The 26,646-nt window shown below is 35.2% G+C and overlaps 2 protein-coding genes across 3 annotated transcripts; both read right to left on the reverse strand.

Annotated features, from left to right (window-relative positions):
- Positions 1-12,048: 12,048 nt before the first annotated feature.
- Positions 12,049-14,385, reverse strand: ppdpfa (pancreatic progenitor cell differentiation and proliferation factor a). The gene is made up of 5 exons (XM_028009935.1): positions 14,226-14,385; positions 13,556-13,637; positions 13,401-13,478; positions 13,221-13,314; positions 12,049-12,431 (listed from the first exon to the last, which is right to left on the reverse strand). The coding sequence occupies exons 2-5, from the start codon at positions 13,608-13,610 to the stop codon at positions 12,302-12,304; spliced, it is 357 nt and encodes a 118-aa protein (XP_027865736.1). The 5' UTR covers positions 13,611-13,637; positions 14,226-14,385; the 3' UTR covers positions 12,049-12,301.
- A 1,297-nt stretch (positions 14,386-15,682) lies between these two features.
- LOC114140269 (tumor protein D54-like) lies at positions 15,683-23,732 on the reverse strand. Of its 2 annotated transcripts, none has more exons than XM_028010026.1 (9): positions 23,492-23,732; positions 22,461-22,576; positions 22,226-22,374; positions 21,573-21,620; positions 19,212-19,313; positions 16,564-16,590; positions 16,295-16,330; positions 16,166-16,214; positions 15,683-16,093 (listed from the first exon to the last, which is right to left on the reverse strand). In XM_028010026.1, exons 1-9 carry the CDS (start codon positions 23,502-23,504, stop codon positions 16,079-16,081), a joined length of 555 nt encoding a protein of 184 aa, XP_027865827.1. In that variant the 5' UTR covers positions 23,505-23,732; the 3' UTR covers positions 15,683-16,078. The 2 variants fall into 2 exon arrangements, with proteins under 2 accessions (XP_027865827.1, XP_027865826.1); XM_028010025.1 differs by having other exon boundaries at positions 15,683-16,075; positions 23,492-23,729.
- Positions 23,733-26,646: the final 2,914 nt, after the last annotated feature.

The following is a 26,646-nucleotide window of genomic DNA, read 5'->3' on the forward strand; positions in this document are numbered from 1 at the left end:
GTAAAAACAAGAGATATCTAATGCAGCATTGTAGCCAATTTCAATGTTGTTGTTCGTCGTCAATGCTGACCTCATGACTGAGGCGCCATCAGTCGTTCTTGTTGTGACAGAAAGGACCTGGCAGAAAACGAGACTCGATGTTGCACGTCTTGTTTTACTTTTGCGTGTTTTGAAGCGTTTTCTATAGATTTCTGTTTTTAAAAAGACACAGAGTGAAGCTTAGACGCGTCTGCTGCTGACAGGCGGCACACACTCCTCCTCCTCCTTCTCCTCCGCCTCCCTCCGTCTGCCCGTCTGTCCCGACGACCTCTGCGGCGTCCGCGCGTTCTTCATCGCGTCCTGACACACGCTATTCGACAAGAAGCAAGAGACAATCTGAAGAAGATGCGATCGCATCGCAGTTTACTCTCCCGGCTTTCTGCTACGGTGTGTGTTTGTACAGAGTGTCAGAGCACAGACGAACATCTCCTACTGGTGAGTCACTCAGCACAAAAACTGTTTGTCTGTGTGTGTGTGTGTGTGTGTGTGTGGGCGTGTGTGTGTGTGTGTGCGTTTTCCAGTTGTCTTAATGTTGTGCTGATTTTGTGTTTGCGGAGTGGAAGTGGAATGACCCAGTTTGTACAACCTGTGAAGATTTGATTCAGTCGGCTGAAACATTCCTAACAGAAGCTGCGTTTCCATTACAAATGTGCGTAAATCTTCCGCTAATATCCAAAATACACAATTTCGCAACTGCGGTCTTTCCATTAGAGAAGAAATTAAATTAAAATCAAACATGAATAAGCTTGTTTACGCGATAAGTCATTAAAAAAACATGCCAGCGGCGGATGTAAACAGTTAAATGAGATATATTTATAATTCAGTCGCCAATCAGAGGAGACATCTGTGTTTTATTCAGGCGTTGGCATAACAACCCCCCGCCTTCGTGGGACATATGCGCATTTTGGGGATTTCAGAGATAAACTATGGATTTAACACGTTGGATGATACACAACTTTTTATGAACTTTTTATGCTTTGAGAGCTCTGGTGGAGCCAGCTGCAGATTGCCTGACAAAGACAAAAAAAACACGCCATCATCCTAATACCACTTCCTGTTGTCTTCCTTGTCGTTTCTGCTAGTAGTAACATCCGGTGGCTCATCATATGACTCGTGTGATGAGAAAACATTGTCTTCATTGCAGTTTTTAAAAAATATATCTATTTTGATATGGCTGAAAATCAAACCACATCTTAGTGGTTGTTTTTAAGAATGTTTTATCAAAAAACGTGAGGTTTTTTTTAATTGGCGTGTTTCTACTAAACAAATTTTAATTTGTGCAATGCTGTCAATGGACTCGCCCGTGGTGCTACCAAATGCACTTATTACAAATGACAAAACTTTGTCAATATTCCACTAATGTCGAAAGAAATAAAAAATTTCAATTGTGATATTTCCATTTAATAAGAAATGCAATTAAAATCACCCATGAATAAGTTTGTTCATGTGATAAATCATTAAAAAAAACATGGCACGTCATCATCCTCCAACTACTTCCTGTCTCCTCCTTATTTGTGTTTTCTGCCAGTAGTAACATCCGGTTGTTGATCATGAGACTCGAGTGTGTCTATTGCAGATAAACCAATTTCGCTAAGGCCATAAAATCACCTCACCCTAAAATTATTTTTTTGACGAGTTGTTTTTAAATTGCCATGTTGACTTTAAGCGAATTTATTTTCATAATTTCAATTTGCACAATTTTATGGTTAATGGAAACGCAGCTACTAACTCTTCGAGCGGCCACAAAGCGGCTTGCACCTTATCAATTAGTCTGAGAAGATAGGAAATATATTTCTGTATCTTTAAAACTTTTCACACGTGTTTTTCATCCGTCTGGTTTCCAAGTTGGACACACATGACCTAACGGTTCTTTTATTTGTCTTCTTATGACTGGGCCGAGCAACATTCCCATTTACTTTATGTCATATATTGCAAGTTTGGAAGCACTTTATAGCTCAGGATTAGGGAAATTTAAGATGGTGGCTTCAGCGTGTCAATACCTCATTTGAGATCTCAGCTTCAGTTCACACACAAATATAGCAAACATGTCCTTCTCCGTCCATGTCCTGTCCGAGGGGTGTTTCAAAACAGAGGCTCAGACCTAAACTCTACCTTAAAAAATATCTGCAACATTTGTTTGGCGTGCAGTGGAAATGAAAAATCCATTGCAGGTTAAAAAGCAAGGTTTCTGTGATGTAAAATGAGACAAAGAGAAATAATCAAGGTATCAGTCAGGAGAAGGCTTCCTAAAGCATTAGATATATGTGGGGCTGGGTTATAATCAATTTTAAAGTTTAATCGAATTTTGGGTTTTGAAGATTTCATTTTTGGAAAATCTAGATTTTTTTTTCACCAATTCACTCTGGCTTTCCATAGTTTAAAGGGTGGCCATCTTGTTTTACAAGAGCGTTTTACAGTTTCCATTTAGTTTGGATGTTGAATTCAGGCCAACTCTATGACGGAGGCTAAGATTTTTTTCCTTATTATGAGAATAAAGCCATACAACTACAAAGCTGAAATAATACGGGAATAATGCCACAATATTATCTGAATAAATTAGTAACTTTAGGAGAATGAAGTACTAATTTTATGAGAATCTCAACAGATACACTTCTGAAGAAAACCAAGACAAATAATACATTTATAATAAAATTACTACCTTGCAGTTCTAGGGCTTCAAAAATCAGGACATTATAAAAATGATCTGATTCAAATCTAACATTGTCTATAAAAATACACAACGGATTCCATATTAAATGTGCCATTACTTATTAAAAGCTGAAGTAAAACCATATATGGAGGAACTAAGCACACCATTTGTTGCACGGACATTGTTCTTTGGTTTGCAAACCTGAGTTCAAGCTAACTAAATAGTTAGTTGCGCTGACCCCAAAGCACTAAACATTAGTTCTTCTAAAGCTAGCTTTTCCCTTCAGTTCCTGTTGTTTTCTTCAGTAGTTCTGGGTGCAGCGCCCCCACGGGTGAGGAGGGGAACAGCCTTTTCAATTAGTTTAGATTGTTTGACACAGTGCAGTGTGAAAGTGAATTGCAAAAACTAAAAATGTAACAAATGCTGCAGTTTTTGTCCTTAATTGAACCAAACCTACCAGACTATGAGATGCCGTTTATAAATGGGAGTTTGCATAGAGGCCCTCAAACCTTTTATTTTGATATTCCATTTCTGCTTATCGGCAATCTATTTTGCATATTAACTAAATATTTAGCTTGGATCTAAATATTTACTTATAGGCAAAATATTTAGCTATACAACAAATATTTCACTGAATATTTAGCTCTTAGCTAAATATTTTGCTTACAGGTATGAGCTAAATATTTTAGCTTATTGCTGTAAGCAAAATATTTATTTTCAAACTAAATATTCAGCTTGCTACCTGTTTAGGTTGCTAGGTAGGTTATAGCTAAATATTTAGCCAACAACCTAAATATTAAGATAGCAAGCTGAATATTTAGTTTAAAAATTAAATGTGTTAGCAAAGTAAATATTTAATTTGGTGTTAAACATTTAGTTTGAAATCTAAATATTTAGGTTACTAATTTGAAAGTTCGGTATATAGTTCGTAAACTAAATATAGCTTCTGAATTAAATACTTTATAAATGTATGAATAAAATGGTGAAAATATGACTTAAAAAATAACAAAAATTTCTGTAAATGTTTTACATTGTAACTTTACTGTAAAAACAGCCTCAGTTAAGATTCATTTTTATTTAATTAATGACAATGTGGATTCTGTTGTGTGTTTTTCTACACAGTTTAGGTTTAAATATTGATCTAATCTGGTAAATATCTGATCATTTTGACCGTCTTCAGCTCCAGAAGTGAATTTTTTCCGCCTCCTCTGGTATTTTTTGCGACACCCCTCAGGACGTAACCGCAGACGAGCGCTCACACGTCTTCCACGTCCCCCGTCCTGTTTGTTAGCGTAGCAGAACCTCTCCTCCTCTCCACCTGCAGCTCAGCGCCAGGCTGAGGCCCGTCCATCCAAACCAAACCCCCGCCTGCAGATCGGCTCCCCGTGCCCTCTGACCCCCCGCTGAGCAAACACGTTTAGCTGTGTGCTGAAGTTACTGTGACCAACAGCGAAAAAACTTGTCGTCATGTTGTTGTTTTGTTATATTTCCCAACGACGCCCAATGATTTTTTGCTCTTTGTATTGACTTGACAATGTAATCTATTGGTGTTGACTAAAATGCCCTGGTAGCTTGTGGATTGCTAAAGTGGTCAGATAAATGTACTGTAAACCTGTACAAAGAGTGATAAAAGATGTTTTGAACCTTTTCTTTTTCTGTGGGTACAGCACTGTTAAAAAAAATCAAAGTGGTTTTAGCCCTTGCCTGTTTTAACTTATCATTTTGTGATGGTCTGTATAACTTCTATTGTTATTTATATTATTTGAGTTGTTGCCTCTCCTGCACTGGTAAGAGACTGTAGCTCTGTGCAGGGGTTCGTACTGTAAACCTGTGTGAAGCTTTGTATTTTCCCTCTCTGGTTTTGGACTCAGTGAAAGTGTGATGTTTACATGTACAGTTTTTGAGAATATTTTGCGTTTTTTGTTTGTTTTCTGCATCTTATTCTTTCCCTCCCTCTCGCCCGCTCCTCTCATCTTGCCTCCCCTCGCCCTGATCTGTGTTCATTCGCTTAGAGAGTTTTTGCTTTCTGTTGTTTCACTGCATCGTAACCTCTCCGACGACTCGGTCACGCGGTCAGAGTGGGCCGTGCACGACGGCGTTGTGGTGGCTTCCAGCATTTAAAATGGTAATATTTAAGAGAAAAAAAAAACACAAGGGGGAGTTTCACAACTTCTCAAAGTGGACCAGCAAAGATTTATTAAGGATTAAGATGACTTTAACAGTTTTAAACCCTGTTGTGGCCTAAACAGAGTGAGCAGAGACTGGTGGGATGTCGGTACATTTATTATTCTACTATAAGTGCTCGTATTGACTTAGTATCCTGGCGTGTTGTCGGGGAAAACTCCTCGTTCTTAATCCGACTGGTGCCCTGAAAGGTTCACTTTGACCTGTTGTAACATCTCCTGGTAACATGAAAGCCATTCCCCTCTTCTGGCCTTTAAAGGGGAACCCATAAACCTCAGGAAATACTGATTCTCCGACTTTAGTTTTATCCGCTACTTTCTTCTAAAGTGAGAGTTAAGTCTCTAAACTTAAAAAAACAACAAAAAAAACATTAACATTTATATGAGATGTCTATTGTTTTGTACATTTATCATTGTGATTTAAAGGTGGAGCTTTTTCCAGTACGTGTGACTTAATATTTTGGGTTTTTCTTTTTGAGTGTTTATTGGTATTGATATTTATTAATATATGTGAAACTACAAAAAGAAAAAAAAAAAAGACAAAAGAAAAGGTTGGACCTTTTTTTCATTGGTATGTTTCATGCAAAACCGTCCAGGTGAGATTTTCTCCGCCTCTTACATATCACTAACGAGGGACCTGTGTTCGTTTGGAAATAGCGCTTTTTTTCAGTGTTGCATCAACGCTATGAAAAACAAAACATTTTAAAAAACGGATAAAAATAAAAAACAGTGAGGAAAAAAAACAGGAAGCAAAACAGTGGTTTACCAACTGCAGAGCTGCGAAGCTCTCCTCTTCTCCTGAGATGTCAGTAATTGAATAAAACAGTGCGATGAGCTATCAAACTGACATTAGTGTCCTGGTTTTTATTTTCTCCTTTTTTTGTCTGCAAATATGTCTTGGGTTTTACCTACTGTCTAATGTATTATCTGCTTCCTACACTAGAGGGCAGCAGAGAGTCAAAATCAACTGTTGCCGAGGTAACGAGCTGCAGGAAACAAACCTAATGTTCTTTATAGGTGATATATACACGAGTAAAATAAAGACAAGTAAAAGGATGACACAACCAACAGAAATAGTTTGACTCTCCAAAGTCTGAAAGCTTGTTAAGACCATTATAGGTGAAAAAAACGTAAAATTTGACCAAAATGCTCAGACATTTTGAGATTTATATCACACATCTTTGTGAAAAAACAAGAAAATTTTTAAAAATTGGATATCAATTTTTTAATTCATCTCTGAAATTCTGTTGAGAAAATTTGGAAATTTCTGAGTTGAAAATTTGTGAGAAATTTTTTTTTTTTAATTTTAGATTAATCTCAGAAATTATTTAGAAAAAGCAAGAAACTTTGAGTTTGAAAAGTCAAAATTTGCGAGAAAAAGAATCAGAAAAGCGTAGACCAACCTCAGGAGTTTTTTCCTTATGAAAAAGCTTCAAAAATATAAAATGCCATACAAATTTTTAAACTAATCTCTGAAATTTTTTTGAGGAAAAAAAAAGAAATTTCTGAGTTTGATAGGTTGAAAATTTGGGAGAAAACAATTGAAAATTTTAAATTCATCTCAGAATTTTTTTTATAGGAAAACCAAGGACATTTCTGGGTTTGAAAAGTCAAAAATTTGTGAGAAAAAAAACTCAGAAAGGTTTTTAGGCTTTTTAAACTATATAAACAAGGAAATTTCTGAGCTCCAAAACTTTAAAATTTGCTAGAAAAAACTCAGAAATTTTCAGATTAACCTCAGGAATTTTCTAGAAATACTTTCACATTTCCACAGTCCAAAAGTCGAACATTTGATATAAAACACTGAGAAGTTTTTAAATTAATCTCATAAATGTTCTAGTTTCAAAAGTAAAACGTTTTAGACTTTTTAAACTCTGAAAATGTCCAAAAGTTGAACATTTGTGACTTTTGAAGCTCAGAAATGTCCTTGTTTTTTCTAGAACATTTCTGAAATGGAGCTAAAGGAAGAAGAACTTGTTGTGTTGTGGGTCGTTCTGTTTTAGTGATCTACTTTCTTCCGGGACGGAGTGTGTTCATGTGACCCGTTCAAGTTTCTGACAGGAATATTTGTCACGGCGGTTTCATCTGGGTCGGCTCGCGCCTGGCAGAATTCTCAACTGGTTCTGCAAACAGAGCTTTGAGTGAAACTGGACATCGTGTTTCCCCAGAACCGGGCCAAGATTCCCGACCAACACTGACCTCATTGCTGCATGTGAACACAGTTTATTTACTTTAGTTCAGTTTTTGTAGCTCCTATAATTAAGAGAATAAAAAGTGAAATTCCTGGTGGACTTTTTAAAATTATTATTAGAAGAAAAGCATTTAAAAATTTTGAAAATAAAAATTAATGTTCCTGCAACATGTAAATTTGGAACAAAAATTTAATTCTTTACAAAATTCACTGCACATTCAGCTAAAACATCTTTGTCCAGAGTCATTAATTATATGAAGAACTTGAACCAACATGAATTACAATGACATTTAATTTACATTTTTAATCAATAAAGCATTTTTGAATGGAATGAAATTGGATACTTTTATAGTATTTAATCATAGTAACACATGCAGAAGTAGAGCATCAGTCCTAAATAAAGAAATTAACTAGGGCTGCAACAAACGATTATTTTAGTTATCTATTAATTTATCAGTTATACTGACGATTAATCGATCAATCAGTAAGAGAAATTTGGTATACTCTGCTGATTTTTTTTGTTTCAGTGTTTCTCATGCAATATTAGGAATACATTAAAAGATGCAAAAGAACAAATAATTCAATTCCTTCTTTATATGAGAAGATAAACATTATGAGCTAAAATTCAACAACACAACATTCCTTTAGTGTTTTTTATATTTTAAATTGAAAATGTTTATCCTTTTCTTACAATTTTATCCTGTTTATTTATCTAAGGATGTTGTAAATTTCCTCTTTTTGAGTCTGGATTTTCCAGTTAATGATTAATTGATTACTAAATTAGTAGACATTTAAAACATGATTAATCACATTTAATCATTCCAGTCCTAAACTGAACCAGCTTCAAAATGAAGGGGAAACACATATTAATCGTGTTTATTGAGCAACTTTGAGTATTTTTTGGGTTCAGCACGTTTCAGTGTTTACAGTTCAGCTGTGAACCAAAAACAAAATGGATTCCCTGGATTCGTCTGAGCGACCTTTCACCCAGATCCTGCTTTCTGGTCGTCTTTTGGGATGAAAAACAGAATTAAATTGCTTCCATCTGAGTGATTAGTCACATTATTTGTGACAAAACTGATGAGAATTTTAGTTCCTGCATGAAAGTTTTATTTTCAGTATTTTAACATTTTTATAGATTTTGACTTGTTGAGTCCAAAATGTTTATTCTTTATTCATCCCTCGTTTGGCGGAATGATTTCTAAACAACATTTAGCAAATTATAAGACGTTTCAAGGGGAAATCTTTGAGAGCATAACATTTTTAAAAACCCCAAACAAAACAAGTGGATTGTTGTTTTTCTGTTTACAGAAGAAATATGGAACAAAAGAACAAAAGAGAGCAGAAACTATTTATTTATGTTTTATGTTGTTATATTTAGAGGGAAGTTTTAGTAAAAGATTTGGCCACAACCAGCCTTTAATAGGATGTTTATGGTCTTGTTGGGGCCCGAAATGAAAATGAGTTTTAAGTCAACATGTGACAAAAACTCAAGAAAAAACCCTGTAAACTGTAAATCAATTAAACAAACACTCTTTGCAAACAGTATGTGTTTTTGGGAATGAGCCTCAGCTAAATTCTCTAAAACCGCTGCAGATGTTGGCGTTGAAATGTGTTTTTGTTGAATTTAAGACCAGAGAACTTGGCCAACAGAAGGGAACACAAACAGAAAACACAAACACGCCGCGGCGGTGTGGGGCGATAAACCGTCACGGTGCCAGCATGCAGCTTTTTCTGTGGCTCGTGGGCCCAGGCGGGTCCATTCGTCCGGCTCGTGTTGCTGATCAAATATGACCCTAAAACAGGATGACACTTTAGACCCGGAACAGAAACGAACCTTTTCACCTGAGCTTAAAATATACAATGAGTCACCGAGTCTGGTAAAGCCGAGCTCTGCATGTCTCTTTCCACTCATTTTATTTTATCTGGGCTGAATGAACTTGTGTGTTTGGGCCCCGGATGTCCGACCGTGCCGGGCCGGACACCTTTGGTCCAGATTCTTTTAGAGCCAACTGATGGGCACAAGCAGCCTGTGCTGCAGGAAGCTGGCAAGAGCTGCTCCCGCAAATAAGGCAGACAAAAAACAATCATTTATAACTAAAAACAAAAACAAAATATGATTGAACTACAATGTAGATAGAGAACAAAATGAAGAGTAAATTCACAACCAAAAACAATTAAGATTTTGTTCTCCAAAAGTTCAATGTTTGTGAGAAAAAACTCAGAAAGCTTTAGATTAATCTCTGAAATTTTCTAGAAAAAACTTGGAAATATCTGAGTGCAAAAAGTAAAAAAATTTGCAAGACAAAAATCTGAAATCCTTAGATCAATCTTTGAAATTTTCTAGAAAAGCAAGGACATTTCTGAGCTTGTAAAGTCAAAGATTTGCTAGAAAAAGGTCAGATATTTCCAGATTTATCTCTGAAATTTTCTACAATTAGCTTTGTTTTGGAACTTTAGTTTAGAAACTCAAACATTGTTTGAGTTTTGATAATATCAGTTTGAAATGAGTTTGAAAAGTAAAAAAAATCTACTTTTGAAACTCAAACATTTCCACTTTTTTCTAGGACATTTCTGAGATTAATTTCAAAGTTGATACAGGAGTACTCTCTGTTCTCAGAGGAAGAACGACTCCACTGCAAAAACACAAAATCTTACCAAATATTTTGATCAAGTATCTAGTGCGAATATTTTAGTATACTTGAAGTAAAACAAAACTGTCTTGCAGACAAATTACTTGTAAGTTAGTTTTGTCTTATTTCAAGTGTACTAAGATATTTGCAGTAGAAACTAGATCCAAATTTATTTATTTATTTTTTGCAGTGTGGCAGCAGTAGGAAAGTTTCACAGACACCAAAATGTAGCTGTGGAGAGAAAAATAACTGAGCGAAAACAGAAAGTTGTCAGTTGAAATAACAGCAAATAACACAAATTGGAGAGTAGTAAAAGAAAAAAGTGATCAGTTTTAGTAACTTTCTTTCTTTCCTGCATCTCTCTGTGACTTTCAGCATTATGAAGGTTTTATAACCTAAATCAGCTTTAAACGTCTCCACAGCTCCGTCCCTGATCCGTCTGCTGAGTCTCCATCTTCCATTAATTAACTAAACTTTTATTTAGGGCTGTCAGGGTAAATGTACATCTCACTTGGAAGATTTTTTTATTCTTAAAAAGCATTTTCTCTCTCTGTTTTCCCCCAGAATGATGTCTGAACCGGTTCTGCAGCCAGAGCCAGAGAGCTGTTTGTGTTTCATGTTTGAACAGAGAAGTAATCGTTCAACAGGACTTTGGTCGGTCTATTCTTAGTTATCAGAGTTCCTTTTGGTAAAATGTTCACTGTTTGTTGTAATTCTCAGAATAACATGTACTGAGAATCAATGATTTCATTGATTTCTTTCTGCTGCCAGTATGGCAAGATTTCTTAGCTTTTAATGTTGCACAACTCTAAGTTGTATAACGAGATTAGAAGACACTGCGACTCAAAACGTGCTGCTTTTCATGCAAATTAATCTCCAAGTAAAGCTTTTATATGACTGAATATTGAGTGGGAATAATCAAAATAAACAAAAATCTAATTATAGTTGTTAAATAAGGGGTTAGTTTTGACACCGTTTGGATTTTTAAGTAAAGTTTAAGCTCTAAATTATTCATATTGGCTAAAATTTTAATCAAACTGAGAACTGTCTTTCTTTCTAATGAGACACGCCTCTCACAGAAGAAAATAGAATAATGTAAGGTGTATTTTGTTTGGAAAATACAATAGAAATATCCTTTTTTGGAGTGCAAGAGGAAGAATAGCTGAAAACTTCAGTTAGATGTACAAATACCATGTCTTGTTTAGTAGGGTTAAAACAGAAGGGATTTTATAAATGTTTTTCCTCAGCAGAGAAACTTTATATCACCTTTCAGAAGGAAGAAACTGAAAAACTAGTGAATGGAGATTCCTAGGGTTAGGTTTCAAAGTTTATGGTAAGTTTTCACCGTTGCAGATATAGAAGTGCATCTTTCAGGTCAGACACTGATGTGGGACAATTGGCCTTCCTCACAGTTTTCACTCTCATTCATCCCAAAGACGATCAGGCCTGATGATGATGGTGTGGAAGATCATGACTTTGACTACAAAAAACACAAAATCCTACCAAGTATTTTGGTGCAGTTTCTAGTGCAAATACCTTGAAATAAGACAAAAATAACAAATAACCTTTCAGTAAGATATAGGAGCTTGTTTTAAGTCTATGTAATCCCTTAATATTGATCAAAAAGTACAAGTTCTTTTGGCAAATTATTTCACTGATAATATTATAAAAATGTCTTGTTATAAATGAAACAATCTTCCCGTGGAACTAGAACTTGGTTGCTAGGTGACGAGCTGGGCTTTGCTGTAGTTGCTAGGTAACGGCACACTGCCCGGCCGTCTAAATAAGTTAAATAATCTACCAGTGGAACTAAGACTTTTCCATCAATATTTACAAGCATTTACAAACGCCTACGTCTTGATGGAAAGTTACTTGTAAGTTATTTTTGTCTTATTTCAAGACAAAACAAATTTGTCTTGATTTGTTTTGCCTAGAAACTAGACAAATACTTAGTACGATTTTTTTCTTTTGCAGTGTGTGTATTGACCACTTTGCATAATTAAAACAATGAGAGACTTAAAGACATCTGGGTCCAGTAAGCACCTTGTTATTTGGTTTAAGTTAATCTCCCTGACCTTTCCTCTCCATGACGTCTTCCTCAAGCTGCTGACCCACATTAAAGCTAAACCAAGACGTTGCATAAACTGCATTAGCGCTTGAATTAATCGTTTCTAATCATGTCAGCGTTATAAACAGATTAAGTCCATTGTTGAGTCACCTGTGTTCTCTCTAGGTTATATAAGCCAAAGCTTTGAATGAGGGAAATATGATGTTTACTGAAAACATTAAGTTATTGTTTTGTTCTCACTATATAAAGGTCAACACATAAAAAAAAAGTGGTGGACAAAAAAAAGGGGTGATTAGAATATAGTTTTATTGTCAGTTGTAATTTATTACAACATATACATAAAAAATGTTTTTACATAGGAGCTTTTTCATAACTTTTGGTCAATATATAAACATACTATATACAGGCAAAAAGGACAGGGTGAGGAAACCCCATCAACGCAACCACCATCGTTACATCTCCATTGCTGGACTATGTGAGAGGTGGCAAGCGGATGGTGAGGAAGGTGCAGAGGAGGAGGAGGAGGAGGGTTGAGGACTAGGAGGAAGTTGGTGGCGGGGACATAGGTTCATGTTTTCCACCGTCGCTGCTTTCGCTGAGTTGTCTGGTCCAAACCATTTCCTTAGCGATGCAGGTCACCTGTCCGTTGGCTAAAGTGTAACCGTTCCTGCAACACAAACAAACCTTTAGTTTACCATCAGACAGCATAAAATGCTGTCATCCTGCAAAAACACAAAGTCTTACCAAGTATTTCTGGTCTAGTTTCTAGTACAAATATCTTAGTACATTTGAAATAAGCAAAACTAGGTTACAAGTAACTTTCTGCAAGATATAGGAGCTTCTTTTAAGTAAATAATTTCTTAATATTGATGGAAACATGCTAGTTCCACTAGCAGATGATTTCACTTATAACATGAGGAGAAATGTACTGTAAGTGGCCCTAGTATTTTTTCATCAATATTAAGGAATTATTTACTCAAACTTTCAAATTCAAAAAAACTTTATTGATCCCAAAGGGAGGTTAAATGTTGTAACTCATATTAATTCAAATTCTTTAAAGAGTTGATGTAAAAAACTTAATATTGATGAAAAAGTATCAGTTCCAATGGCAGACTATGTCACTTACTTCATGATCTACGGCAGGGCACTGGACCGTTACCTAGCAACCAGCCAAGTCCAGCCCGTCACCTAGCAACCCAGTTCTACTTCCAACGGCAGATTATTTCACTTATACACTTATGCATTTTGTCCATGTTATAAATGAGATAATCTGGCAGTGGAACTAGTACTTTTTCATTAATATTTAGGTATTTACTGAAAACAAACTCCTATTTCTTGCTCAAAAGTTACTTATTACTTTTATCTGATTTCATGTGTTGTAGTGGAAAGTAGACCAAAAACACGTGGTCACATTTTATGTTTTTTTGCAGTGTAAGGTGATTACATCTGCACTCACTTTTGATTTTCAGATCCATTTTGCATACCGAGCTGGTTCTGCTTTGCAAAGAAGAACGAAGTCCACCAGTGACCGGAGTCTTGCCTCGGAAGTGCTACGAAGAACGAACGTTTATTTTTTAATTGTGATTCATTAAGACGCCATTTTGAATAAGTTTCAGCAATATGCCGCTTTCCATACCTGGATGGTGTGGAATAACCTCCCCAGTGTACTCGGCGCTGCCACAAGAGCTGCTGCTGGAGTTGGACCCGAGACGTCCTTTTGGAAAGAAATGGTAACGTTTCATTTTTGTATACTTATCCAAAGATAAAAAGCATCATATACGCATTACTTACGTCTATAGTAGTCATGTGTGGCGACGAGAGAACCACTTGATGGAATTGATGCCATTTTTTCCGACTTTAAGTGGAAAATAACCTAAAGAGGAAAACAGACACGTCAAACCCAATTTCCATCTAGGAGCCTGTTCAGTTTAAGTTAACACTCTTGACCCAGTTATGTTCACTGAGTTATAAAACAGTAACAGGTGGCGCCGAGTGTCAGGTTTCCCCAAACTCAAATTACAAGAATGTATGGGAGAACGTGCCCACGCGTACAGCAGGCTGGTGTGCATGCACTGGCTGCATGACACACTGGCTGTATTCAGACTCAACTTACAAAGTCATAAAAGAAATATAAATCCTTATTTTCTACCATTGTTACTTGAAAAATGTGTATTATTGTGCAGAGTCTAGAACCAGTTCAAGGCTGTACAGCTTAACAGTCTGAACAGCAGAAGGCTTATAGGGATTTCACTGACCTATGCCAACACGGCATGGCAAATGACACACAATCTAAAAGAAAATAATGTCAATTTTGCTACAACTCCTTACATTTATTTATTCAGGATTAATTACGAAGGTGAACAATTGAGATTTTTTTCCCATGCAAAATAGTTTTAAAAAGCAAAAAAACAAAACAATCATAAACATGAAAATATACTCTAGAATAATTATTTTTACTTGCCTTTAGAATGGGTGGACGATGCTTGCACCTGCTGCGGATGGCTTGCAGTAGAAGAGGGGGTAGATGCAAGCTAACTACGGCCCATTCGTGGACGAACAACCTGTGTGGACCGCTGTGGATCACTGCACTGCTGTAGTCACACAGGCTGGCCCACGAACGGCTTTTATACCAGCAGGCGCGTTCGTCCTCAGCTCGTGGGCGGGGCTTGAAACTTGAGGACGGGAACGTGCTACCCCCGCTCGTGACACGCATGAGGTGGCCACGGTGACACCAGTGCGCTTAGGGAGATTACACAGGCTTTAATTAACCCGGCCAGTGCAGGACTTATCCCCGTCCCTGTTCTGAACCCAGACAGAACTAGAAAAGCAGCCATGCACAGAAATGGGCACCGGCTGAGGAAGAAATGCCTTAATACAGGTTGTCAAAAAGAAAATAACTCCAACCAGAATACCATATTCGATGCGCATCACCTTCATGATACGTATCCCCGGTGGTCTAGTTAGGATTCGGCCTCGGTTCGATTCCCGGTCAGGGAACTTAAATTTTGTAATTTCAGAATAGATTAAACTTTATTGATCCCCGATGGGAAATCTATTTATTGACAAACTACTCCATTCAAAGCATTAGCAGCAAATATTAGCGAATACAGATAATCATAAGCAATATTAATTTTATAGAAATACATACAAGTGTTAAATCATAAGTTAAATATGACCTAAATATAAAATAATTAAAATAAGTAAATTAGAATTTACTTTACATTTTGTTATTGAGCCCTTGAAAGGCTGTTGCACAGATAATTGATCCGACTGACCTTATTTCATATATAACTTTCTATTTATAATGAATGAAAATAAGATTCTCCGTTTTTAAGACCAGGGACATGTCAATACATTTCAAATTTAAAATTTCCATATTGTTTATTTAAGCTTCAGGAACTGTAGAAAAGAAAGTAAAGCGCACTTGTAAGCCAACCTAATCAAAAACTAACTATATAAAATAAAAACGAATTATCTAGCGCCACCCAAAGGTACATATGGGATATGCCACTTATGACGTTTCTCAATTACGTTCATGTATTATTGTTACCATTGGATTTATTTAATCATATAAATCACTGTTAAAAACTTTTAAATATAATAAATGTTACTTAGAAAATTATATTAATGATGCATCATTATTACTGTGCACAGATTTATTTCATTATCTTAAAGTTAAAAATGAAATAAAACAGAAAGGCACATGAAATAAGACACCTAATATTTGCTTTTTCTCATTTATTAAACAATTGCATTATTATTAACCTTTTTTATTTACAAATTATAAAACGAAAGAAGCTCCAATTCATGTCAGATTATATAAAAAGTAATATATTGGAGCTATATTTCTAGGCTACTTTAGCTATTTTTTATGTCCATTTCCAAAATTCATAGAAGTCAACAAATGGAGACATTGAATGTATTCTAAAGCCTTTACTTGAAAAATCTGACATTACAAAAATACCTTGTAGTACATCTGATTTCAGAATATGGAGATACAAGCATGTCAAAAATAACCAGCATATTAAAATGAACACATTTTAAAACATTCAAAGGTTTAAATACATCTAAATTATTTTACTTAGACAACTTGTATTGTACATTCAATTTCTTAATCTGCATCAACAAAGAAACTGAAAAAAACAAACATGCATATTGATGAGGGAGAGAATTCTCTCTTTTTTTTTTTTTTACTTTGAGAAATTTTTGTGATTTTAATAAAATCAATTCATCTCAGGTTTGGTTGCGTGAGGATCTTCTTTCAAATCCAGACGCCTCTTCACTGTTTGACACGCCTCCAGTCACTTTATCCTTTTAATTCAGAAATAACTGATCATAACTTACACATAAAATATAAACCATATATTGTGTTTTTCATGTTTGTTTAACATTAACACTCACCTTCACACTGCCAACAAGTTCTTCAATAGACTTGAATGTGGATGAATGCCTAAAAATAAATATTAACAATTAAATACTATTAAATATGTTGAATACTAACTTGTTTTTAAATATATTGTGATGTTTTACCTCATAGATGGCACACTAATGGTATGGCTCAGGGTCCTGAGTGGAAAACAATAATATTATTATAAAATGTTTGAGGGTAAATTGTAAATTTTAAGGTGGAAAACTGCTGTTCTTTTACACAACGCTTTGAATTATCACATATTTAAGTTTTAACTGAGCAGAATGTAACAAATATGATCCAAAAACATATTATTATGGTCAGTTACGAACTAAGTAACATTTCTTTATTTACTTCCTAAAATGAAGACGTTTTGAAGCTCAGATCTTACCGTGGCGGGCTGGGAAGAGGCAAGGCTCTGTTGAGTTTGCAGCATAAATGAGAAAAGAAAATGCAAAACAATGTTATTGGATTACAGTTTGAATATTCTTTAAAAACGATAAGGTGATGCTATGCTCCAACTGCAAGGTTATAATGAGGTTAGTAGTCTCTGGACAGCGTAAAATAGCTAAAATAAATAAAGATTATTTTTAAAAAAATTTCCCATTTAATATTCAATTTTAAAATACTTTATTGATCCCAAAGGGAAATTAAATAACTAACATCTGACAAAACACAACAACAACAAAAACCACTTCTGTGCATCTTATGTCATTAAGATCCAACTTGGCATGTTTGTGGTTCTTTCTTCAAAACAGACTCAGTGGTTTCACACTAAATTTGAAGCTGATGTGTCCAAACCAAATTTTAACATCACAAGATGCTCATTTTAATGTTTTATTAGTTTTCGTTCTCATAAACTTAGCAATTCATCCTCCTAATATTACTCTGAGAGGTGGGTAGAGTACTCAAAAATTGTACTCAAGTAGGAGTAGCACTACCTCGACCTATTTCTAGTAAATTATACTCAAGTGTAAAAAGATATTTGGAAAAAGTCTACTCAAGTACTGAGTAACTGAACAAATCAATCATTTAAAAATTACATCATTAGAGGGGCCAAAATATAAACTTAAGCGGATATTTTGGTATTTTAAGGATGAAAAATAAAATAAATATAAATTTTAAAAAATAAAATCAGTTTCTTTCAGTATAAAACTTATGAAACATTAACTGCAGGTATGTGTCAGTGAATTTTTCATTAAAACATGTTTGTTTTTCATTCAGTGGGTAGAAAATCCAGAAATCTTACTCAAGAGTAAAAATATTTAATGAAATTACTCAAGTAAAAAGGTACAGTGTAGTAAAAATACATCTTTTCAAAAAAGTTACTCAAGTAAATGTAATTCAGTAAGTGTAACTAGTTACTACCCAGCTTTGCTCTATTCTGGTAATATGACTTTACTCTTGTATTATTTCAATATTCTTCTCACTTTTGTGATTAATTTAGTCTGTTTTTGTAGTATTTGTTTTTCCTCCTTACACTTTTAGCTTAAGTTATCTTCGAAAGTTTTACTTCTACATTATTATTTTTGTTGCGACCCAAAGTGGGCTACTGCCAGACATCCAGAGACCGGTGCCAGAAGGGACAGCCTGTCAGACTGACCTTTGGTAGATTGAACTGAGGAGACCTGAGCAAAGCTTTTGCTGTAGCTCAGTGGAAGGAAAAGGTAATTAGACGGTTTGACTCCATCTTCCCCCATCAGATCCATAGAAACCCTCTGGATAAACCAACCTTTCTACTGGTATAAATGGGACTTGTAGTGTAAAAATATACATTTATGTTTCTTAAGGTCAGCCTATTTGCATTTTATATTTTTAGAGCTGAAATGTGATTGTAGCTGTAGTTTGGAGCTGGATTGTGAAGACTGAAAGCATTTTAGATCCCAATTTTCTCAATCTTAAAACAGAAAACGTTTTCTTTGGACTTCAGAGACACTAACAAACTCCAGATAAATGTGAGGTTTTGATTAGATGATAGCATTTTAAAAGTTAATTTTCTTGTTATAACACTGTAGCCGTTAGCAGTAGTAGTGGCTAATCAACTGATCAGGCCCAAAATCTGGGTGTAATGATGGACTCAGACCTGAACCTTCAGAGTCACATAAAGACAGTTACAAAGTTGACCTTCTATCACCTGAAGAACATTTCCAGGATCAGAGGACTAATGTTTCAGCGAGATCTAAAGAAACTCATTGATTATGAGTTTCTTTAGACTCATTGACCTGTGTTGCAGGTCGCAGGTCTGCCTAACAAATTAATCTGATTCAGAACACTGCTGCTGGCATTCTGACTAAAAACAGGAAGTTAGTGTATATCACTCCAGTTCTAAAGTCCTTACACTCAGAGAATAGACTATAAAATACCGTTTGTTTATAAATCACTTAGCGATTTAGCACCACAATACATTAAAGATCTGCTGTTGTCATAGCAACCTTCCAGACCTCTCTCTCAGATCTTCTGGTTCTGCTCCATCTCCCCAGAACCAGAATCAAACATGGAGAAGCAGCATTCAGCTTCTATGCACCACAAATCTGAAACAAACTTCCAGAAAAATGCAAAACAGCCAAAACACCGAGTGCCTTTAAATCCAGGCTAACCCCCCCCCCCCGCCACCTATTTAGAGTTCATTTAAAACCATAATAAATTGAACATTAATCAACATATTTGATGTGTTGATTGCGCTTGACAAAATGTAATGTTTGTTGCTTGTTTAAGTAGTTACTGTGTGATGTTTTTATGGTTTAAAGCATTTTGAACTGCCTTGCTGCTGAAATGTACAAATAAACTATTAATTCATTGATCACAGTTACTAATGTGTAAAAAACCAATTTAAAATAAGTAAACAAAGCACGCCCAGCCTGGCGGGGCAGACAAATAAAGTCTGGCAGCCCACCAGGCTTATAATACACTGGGATAAACACCTTGTAGAATAATACATTTCAGCATTTGTTTGGTATGAAAATTACATGACTATAACTAAACTATTTATTGAAAGGTTTTTCTCCTTTTTTAATGTAACCCAAATAAAAGTGGGCTGACCTCATCTGCGCCAGCCTTCTGGTGATGGCCACGCCCACGTTGGACAGAGCAGCAGATGTCACCTGGCCGGCTTGAGACAGACCGTCTCGTGTCCTCACGTATCTGCGCATAACAAATTAAATCAGTCAGTGCGATAAAATAAAGCTCTGTGGGTTTCCGAATGTTTAACAGCAGCAACCAGTAAACACAGAACAGAAGGCAAACACTGTAAACAGACAAAAATGTTTTCTAGTAAAAGAAAAAGTACCACATGAACATTTTAACTTGAGTAAAACCACATACTTGCTTTTAAAAGTACTTAAAGTATTGAACGTGGAAGTACTTGTTGAATGCATGCTTCTATTGTGTTTACAATCTGTGGCAGTTTTCACTTGATTCTGTGCATCAGAAATGCAGAGTTAAATGTTAGAGTAAGAAAGAGGAATAACTATTCCTTTGAACATTTTTGTTTAAAACAGAAGTAAAACCAATGTGTTATTTTAACTGCAGTAAAACCATTCAAATAAAAGTTGATCGTTTATTTCAACTCCAGTTTGCCATCAACTCCACAGTTTAAAAAAATACTGTATATTCAACCATAATGGGTCAGTAATGAATAATATTTTAATTTCCTGGCACCATTTGCAAAACTTGGACCCGTTTTTTGAAGTAGTTAATTTGAAAGTAAGTAAGTAAGTTATCAATTACTTTAAAACAAATAACGCAATGTGACGTGGATGAAACTCCACATATTTCTGTGAACACATTACAAAAATATAGTGGAGTTGAAAGTATAGATAATTAATGTAAAATGAAGTGAAGTAAAAGTCAAAAGTAACTCAATTAAAACTACAGTATGTAACTTTTATAATATATATATTTTGACATACTTGTTGAAACTGTTGTGATGTCAGTATGTTATCGACACAGGTAATCTGTGACAAAAAATTATTTAATTCCTCTGCCTTCTCCCAGTGCTATCTAGAAACAACCAATCAGAGCTAGGAGGCGGGTCTTAGCGCTGCCAATCATGTCGTGTGTGCCATGTGCAGCAGAGCTTGTTGTTTATGCTAAGGTTAGTTAGCATAGCCACCGATGTTGGTGGATAAACAGTTTTCCTGTAATCGTAAGTAGCTTCTCCACCATCAGCACATTTAGCAGCGCGTTCACAAGGTTGATTGACAGCGCTGAGACCCTCCTACTGGCTCTGATTGGTGAGAAAGTAGAGGAACTTAATTTTTTTCACAGATTATCTGTCTCATACCATCATACCCTGGTGATAGTTTTAACAAATATGTAAAAAACAATTTTTACAAAAGTTACGTTCTCCAGCTTCAAGTAAAGTACCGAATTTTCCGCACTATAAGGCGCACCTAAAAACCTTCAATTTTCTCAAAAGCCGACAGTGCGCCATATAATCCGGTGCGCCTTACATATGGACCAATATTGAGCCACAACAGGTCTCGCAACTACGGTAAGCAGATGGCAATTTTATTTTCCCCGTAGAAGAAGAAACAGGGAAAGCAGCCGCCGATGCAGCCAGCGGTGCACGCTGGGTTTTGTGTAAAGACCCCAAAATGGCTCCTATTAAGAGACACGCTTACGACGCAGAGTTTAAGCTCAAGGCGATCAGTCATGCAGTAGAACACGGGAATAGAGCAGCAGCCAGAGAATTTAACATGAACGAATCAATGGTTATAGCAGAAGTGGAGGAAGCAACAGCTGTTCATTTTGGGAATGAACGGAGTTGTCTGAACGCTGGTTTGTAATCTATTAATAAAGTTTGACTGACCTATATGACTATTTTGTCGACATTCCCTTTATCGCAGTTCCATCTAATGGATGCATAACGTAACCCCAGCCTCTACTGTAGTGTCTATTCTATGCGCCTTATAATGCGGTGCGACTTATATATGAAAAAAGTTTTAAAATAGGCCATTCATTGAAGGTGCGCCTTATAATGTGGTGCGCCTTATAGTGCGGAAAATACGGTAATAAATTTTTTTTTAAGTACAGTAACAAAGTACTTGTACTCCGCTACATCCCACCGCTAGATACAAAAGCAACTCGTAAACAACAATAAGCTTCATGTGCGTCAGCTGTCCATCTGTCTGCAGCAGATCCTTCCTCCTCTGTTTAATACAAACACTGGAGGCTCGTCATGCTGTGACTTTGTAAAGCCGCTGCCTCTTGTGCTAAGTCAGGCTGTGGGGCTATTATCAGGGCACCAATCCTATTTGACCCGGAAGATTCCATCAGACGGTTCTTAGAAGTGATCCCTCTTGAGGAAACATGCACAGAAATAAACGGCGAAGAGATCCAGTTGTTTTAAAAAGTGAATATATTTCTGGGGATGATTAAATTGTGATTATATGGACTCACACGCTGGAGTTGCTGATATCCTCCAGAGTGGCAGAGGCTGTGAGATATCTGAAACGACAGGACATGCAAAGGTCGGCTTATTAGTGTGCCGACTTAAGAGGGCAGCCCTGATTATCGCCAGGTTGCCTCTTTTGGTTATGTAACCATAGCTGCATTTCCATTGTCCATAAAATTGCACAATCTGATATTTTGATAATAATTTTGCTTAATAGAAACACGGCAACACAGATTTTCTGATACGTTTTGGTGCTAGGATGAGGTGGTTTTTGAGCCATATCAAAATTGGTTTATTTTGCAAAACTGAAAGGAAAACCTTTTTGGCAACAACCGGATGATAATTCAGGCGCAAACCATGAAGTAGAACAACAGGAAGTGATTGGAGGATGATTGAGCAGCATGTTTTTTAACGACTTACAGCATGAGCAAACTTATTCACATGTTATTTTAATCATGTTTCTGATTGTAATTGCAAAACTGTGTTTTTCCAACAACATTTTGCATAGTTTGGAATGGAAATTCAGCTTCTGTCATGATAAAACAATGCGTAATAAAACTGGCTCTATGGTACATCCACACCTTAAATGGCTGAAAACTTCACTGAAATTTTATATAAATCTTTGTTTCTGTGTTTGTGAAAGTGTGGGAGAACGTACGGAGCTGAGGTCTGGACTTCCTGCCAACCTTTGGAGAGATTCTGCTTCACGTTACTGAGCGGACTCATCCCCAGCTGCCTCCTGATGTCTGCTGCATACTTCTCTTTTGCCAAAAGCACTTGCCTCAATGTCTGAATCTCATCCTCCGTCTATGCAGGAGGAAAGAACAATAAATTCAGATGGGGGGAAAAAAATGTTTTCTGTCCTTGCTTGCCATTGAATTGCGTTACATTACCTTTGTTAGCTCAAAACGCAGCGTGTCCCAGTCATCCTCTCTAAGATTTGTGTGTGAACAGCCATTGCCTGTAATTCTTGTGGAGAAGTTCAGCGATGAAGATGTCCCGTTAAAAACTTAGAGACAGAGGAAATATCAATTTAGACTGATGTGAATCAGGAAGGAAAAGTGAAAAATATAGATTAAGATTCAGCTGTAAGTTTAAGAATGAGTATTTATATCTTAAATAAATGTTCAAGAGGGATTTGAGATGTTAAAAAAAAGTTACTGACCCATCAGGGGATAGATTAGTGATTACTTATTTAAAGTAATAGTAAGTAAAAGACAGTCAATAACAGTTAAATCTTTATAGCTTTACCAGTTTATAATAATTTTCTTTTTTAAATAACTACCATAGATACATTGCTGCAAGGAAAAATTAAGCTTTTACTATTCAGAAATTAAAATTGAAGATACCGTGTATAAAAATAGAAAACGACACAAAAGGAAAAAAGAAAAAAATCATTCTACTAAATATTTCAGATCCACATATGAAAGACTAATTCGAAAAAATGTTCTGTTTAAATAAATTAATATAAAAATATTTATATTATATCATTGTTTTTCCTGAGGTTTCGGCTTCGAGAATCACATTCTGTTTTTCTTGAATTTAAATGATATTTCTAACGTAATGACAACTAAACTACTTTATTTAATCAAGAATTTACGTTTGAGACGACGATTTCGACTCATAATTGTAATTTCAGCAACAAATGTAGATTTATAAGAAAGTGGCATGTTATTATTCACTGTAGTGTTAAGCATGTCGGAGCTGCTATCCTCGGTGCTGAACTCCTCCCTCACTTTCTGCTCACCAGCTAACAGGCTAGCCGGCTAACGGCTAACCTGTTGCGTGCTATGCTAACGTCAGCATAAAGTCACCAAAACTAGCAAACGACCAAAAAAACACTTTTCATTAACCCTATAAACCCAACCAAACGCAGATATATAACAAAATTCAATACCGTATGATCAATGCGAGTTGGTCTTACCTTGTCGGCTCATCGCTGCTTTGTTCACTTCGAAGTGTTTTAATAAGCTAACCGCTGCCAAATGTCTCCATCCAGGTAGCTGAGCTCAGAGAATAGCCGGGGGGTAGTCTGATCACTGAGGCTATTATTGGTTTCACTCTCTCACACTCGGTAATCTCGGTAATTGACAACAGCAGGATATAAAGAGATCACTATAAACTCATGCCAGCTTCAGGTATCTCTGTTTGATTTCACCATTTCGTCCCTACTCATAATTAATGTGAACACACTTGGCATCGTTTAAACTGAATACAAACTCTTTAAAATATAAATGGTTATCAAATAGATATTTAATTATAAAAAACTCAACATTTGACTAGTTATCTTTTGCTTCACTTTATTGTTTCGGGCATATTTGGCATATATTTGTCAACACTAGTACACAAGGCAGTGTTTTCATAATCATAAAGGAACAACAAATAAGAGAGATGTTGTAAACCAAAATATTTTCAGTCCTGTTTCGTTTTAGTTCAGCATTGAACAGTTTGTTTTCTGCAAATTTCCAGAAAGATTAAAGCTAAAGACAAGTAAAAACTGCATCACTACGTTATTTATGCACAAATGCCTCAGTGAAAACACAAAAACGTGATTATTTCACAACAAACATGATGTCATCAAATGAACTTTAGAAGACACATTATATGAATCACTAAATGTATCATATAATGAAAGCAACCCAATAACTTAAACATATTCATATTTAATTTAACCCTAGTTATATCACAGCCCAGATAAATTCAATTATTGAAAGTTGGTGGAAAGAAATCCGTGATTTCATCATGTTTGGGATTTTTGCAGCATTCCCTTTTCCTGAGCAAGTTTGTGGTGACAGTGGAAACAAACAACCTTCTTTTAACAAGAAGAACCCAGCTCAGCAGGAGTTGCTGTTCAAGGGATTAAAAAAACAGTACACTTATTCACCAGTGGCTTTTAAGGTTAGACACAATTTATTTTATCAGAAAAATCAAATAGCCTCTTAGTAAAGACATTTAAGTATATATGTAAATTTAGCTTGATTTTTATTTGCCTCTGTTTGACCATTATATGTTCATTATTTTAGTTTTTTTTTCTCACATTATTGTCATTTACTTGAATTTTATTTCACTAAACGGTTTTATTCCTTGGTTATTAATAATAAATGTAGCTTGGTTTTATAAACTCATTCTAAGAATGACAAGTGAGACAAAAACCATTTACTGGTTAAATTTGTTGCAAAACATTTGATGGTTAGCACAGAGCATCTTCATTGATTAAACACAAATCACAATTGAATTTACAAATAAAATGACTTGAATCTGACTATTTAACATCACTGTATAAATATATTTGTCTCCATCTGGTGGTAAAAATTAGATCCACGTAACGAGCAGCTTCTGAAAAAAGCTGCATCAAAGCACAATATAAATAAATTATAATTCCAACGATGATAAGAAACTTGTTTTATGCTGTGCATATTCTACTTGTTATTGTTAATATGTATAAATAATGTTGATAAAGTATCACATGAAAAGAAAGATTAGTACATTAATGGCTTAGATGGTAAAAGAAAATGACAAAACTTTACATTATTAACACTGACTCTTTTCCACTTCATTTTTTTACTGTATTTTTATGAGACTATTAATAGATTCAGGTGGATAATCACTTTATTTTCTGCCAACTATTAGAATCTTGGCTTTAAAACAAACACAAAAAAAATAGATGAAGACATGAGTCAAAATGTTGAGGAACATTTATTCAACAGCAAATCAGATCAATGATCCACTTGTTTTCTTCCAGACACACAGTTACCATGCTACAACATAAATGTTTATACTTTATATGGGCTGAGTGTATTTACAGGCAGCTCCAACCATTAAACCATCCCTTACTGGGTTTAATGGTTACATTACAACACCATACCATTTAAAATGACTGGGAGTCCTCCTTTAAAACATAACGGAATATGAAATAAATTTTAAAAATCAAAAATGCATCATATAACCATTTCACTATAGTTACACTATATACTATTTTTTTGGAGTCATTTCCTGATCCATTATAGTTTTTTTCGACACAGTGCATTCAGCTGAAAACATTTACAGTAGCGTTTTTCAGTATCTCAATGAAAAAGCCATGACAGGAACATCTATGTTGCATCGGGGGGTTACAGGAAACATCATACAAGGGCCACAGAGGTCAACATCCATACCATTAATAGCAGAGGGGTGGGCTACAGGGGCTCACCAATTGTAAACCATTTAAACACATCAGTTGTAGTCATGAAGCTGCAAAAGTAGCAAAGATTAATATGTGGTCAAATATGCAGTACGAGAAAAACGTTTCTTTTTTCTCAAAGATGCATTTCGCAGATTCAGAGAGTCAACAATGAAGAACGATCACAGCATCGGACAGAATATCAGGCTCTACAGATTTAAACTCAACGTCACCCAGGAAGAGAGGGACGCGCAAAGTTTGGTGTAAAGAGAAAAAAGAAAATCATGTGATGCCATCAACCAGCATGGTTGAAGTGCAGCTGGATAAACTGGAGCTGCTTGGATTAAATCAGCACAATAAAATTAAACTAAATTAACCAGAATAAGGTGCAACTTAATGCAATAAAATAAAGATATTTTATGGCATTAAAATGTTTAATTTTAATGCCATAAAATATCTTTATAAAATATTATTTCTGCATTAAAATAATACAACAGAATAATATTGCATTATTTCAATGCAACATTTAAAAAATGCATTAAAATTATTTTCAAATATTTATTTTAAGTTAAATATAATAAATTATTTTATTTAAAATAAAATAATTTTTATTTATTTTATTTTAAATATTTTTATTTTAAATAAAATAAATTAAAAATAGCTTGAATGAGATCAAGTGTGACAAAACTGAGATATTGTTGAATAATAACAATAAAATAAAATAAGCTAAAAATAAAATAACTGTTTCGATGAGATTAAGCTTTACATAGCCAAGCTTATATTTACACTATAGCATAAAATAAAAATATAAAAATAGTTTGGATGAGACAAAATGAGGTTAGCATTGCACAATAAAACTCAAATAAAATAAAATAAAATAAAAACTACTGGACGGGATTCATTTTTAATAAGCATACTGT

This window comes from Xiphophorus couchianus, chromosome 24 (genome assembly GCF_001444195.1).
Source record: "Xiphophorus couchianus chromosome 24, X_couchianus-1.0, whole genome shotgun sequence".
Lineage (NCBI taxonomy): Eukaryota > Metazoa > Chordata > Actinopteri > Cyprinodontiformes > Poeciliidae > Xiphophorus > Xiphophorus couchianus.

Coding starts and splice junctions, on each gene's coding strand:
- ppdpfa (XM_028009935.1), bottom strand. CDS start 13,610: ATGGCATCAATTCCATCAAGTGGTTCTCTCGTCGCCACACATGACTAC. Junction 13,479..13,555: donor CACACATGACTACTATAGAC/GTAAGTAATGCG, acceptor TCTTTCCAAAAG/GACGTCTCGGGTCCAACTCC. Junction 13,315..13,400: donor GGTTATTCCACACCATCCAG/GTATGGAAAGCG, acceptor CGTTCTTCGTAG/CACTTCCGAGGCAAGACTCC.
- LOC114140269 (XM_028010025.1), bottom strand. Junction 22,375..22,460: donor TGCGTTTTGAGCTAACAAAG/GTAATGTAACGC, acceptor CCTCCTGCATAG/ACGGAGGATGAGATTCAGAC. Junction 16,215..16,294: donor ATTAGTGTGCCATCTATGAG/GTAAAACATCAC, acceptor ATTTATTTTTAG/GCATTCATCCACATTCAAGT.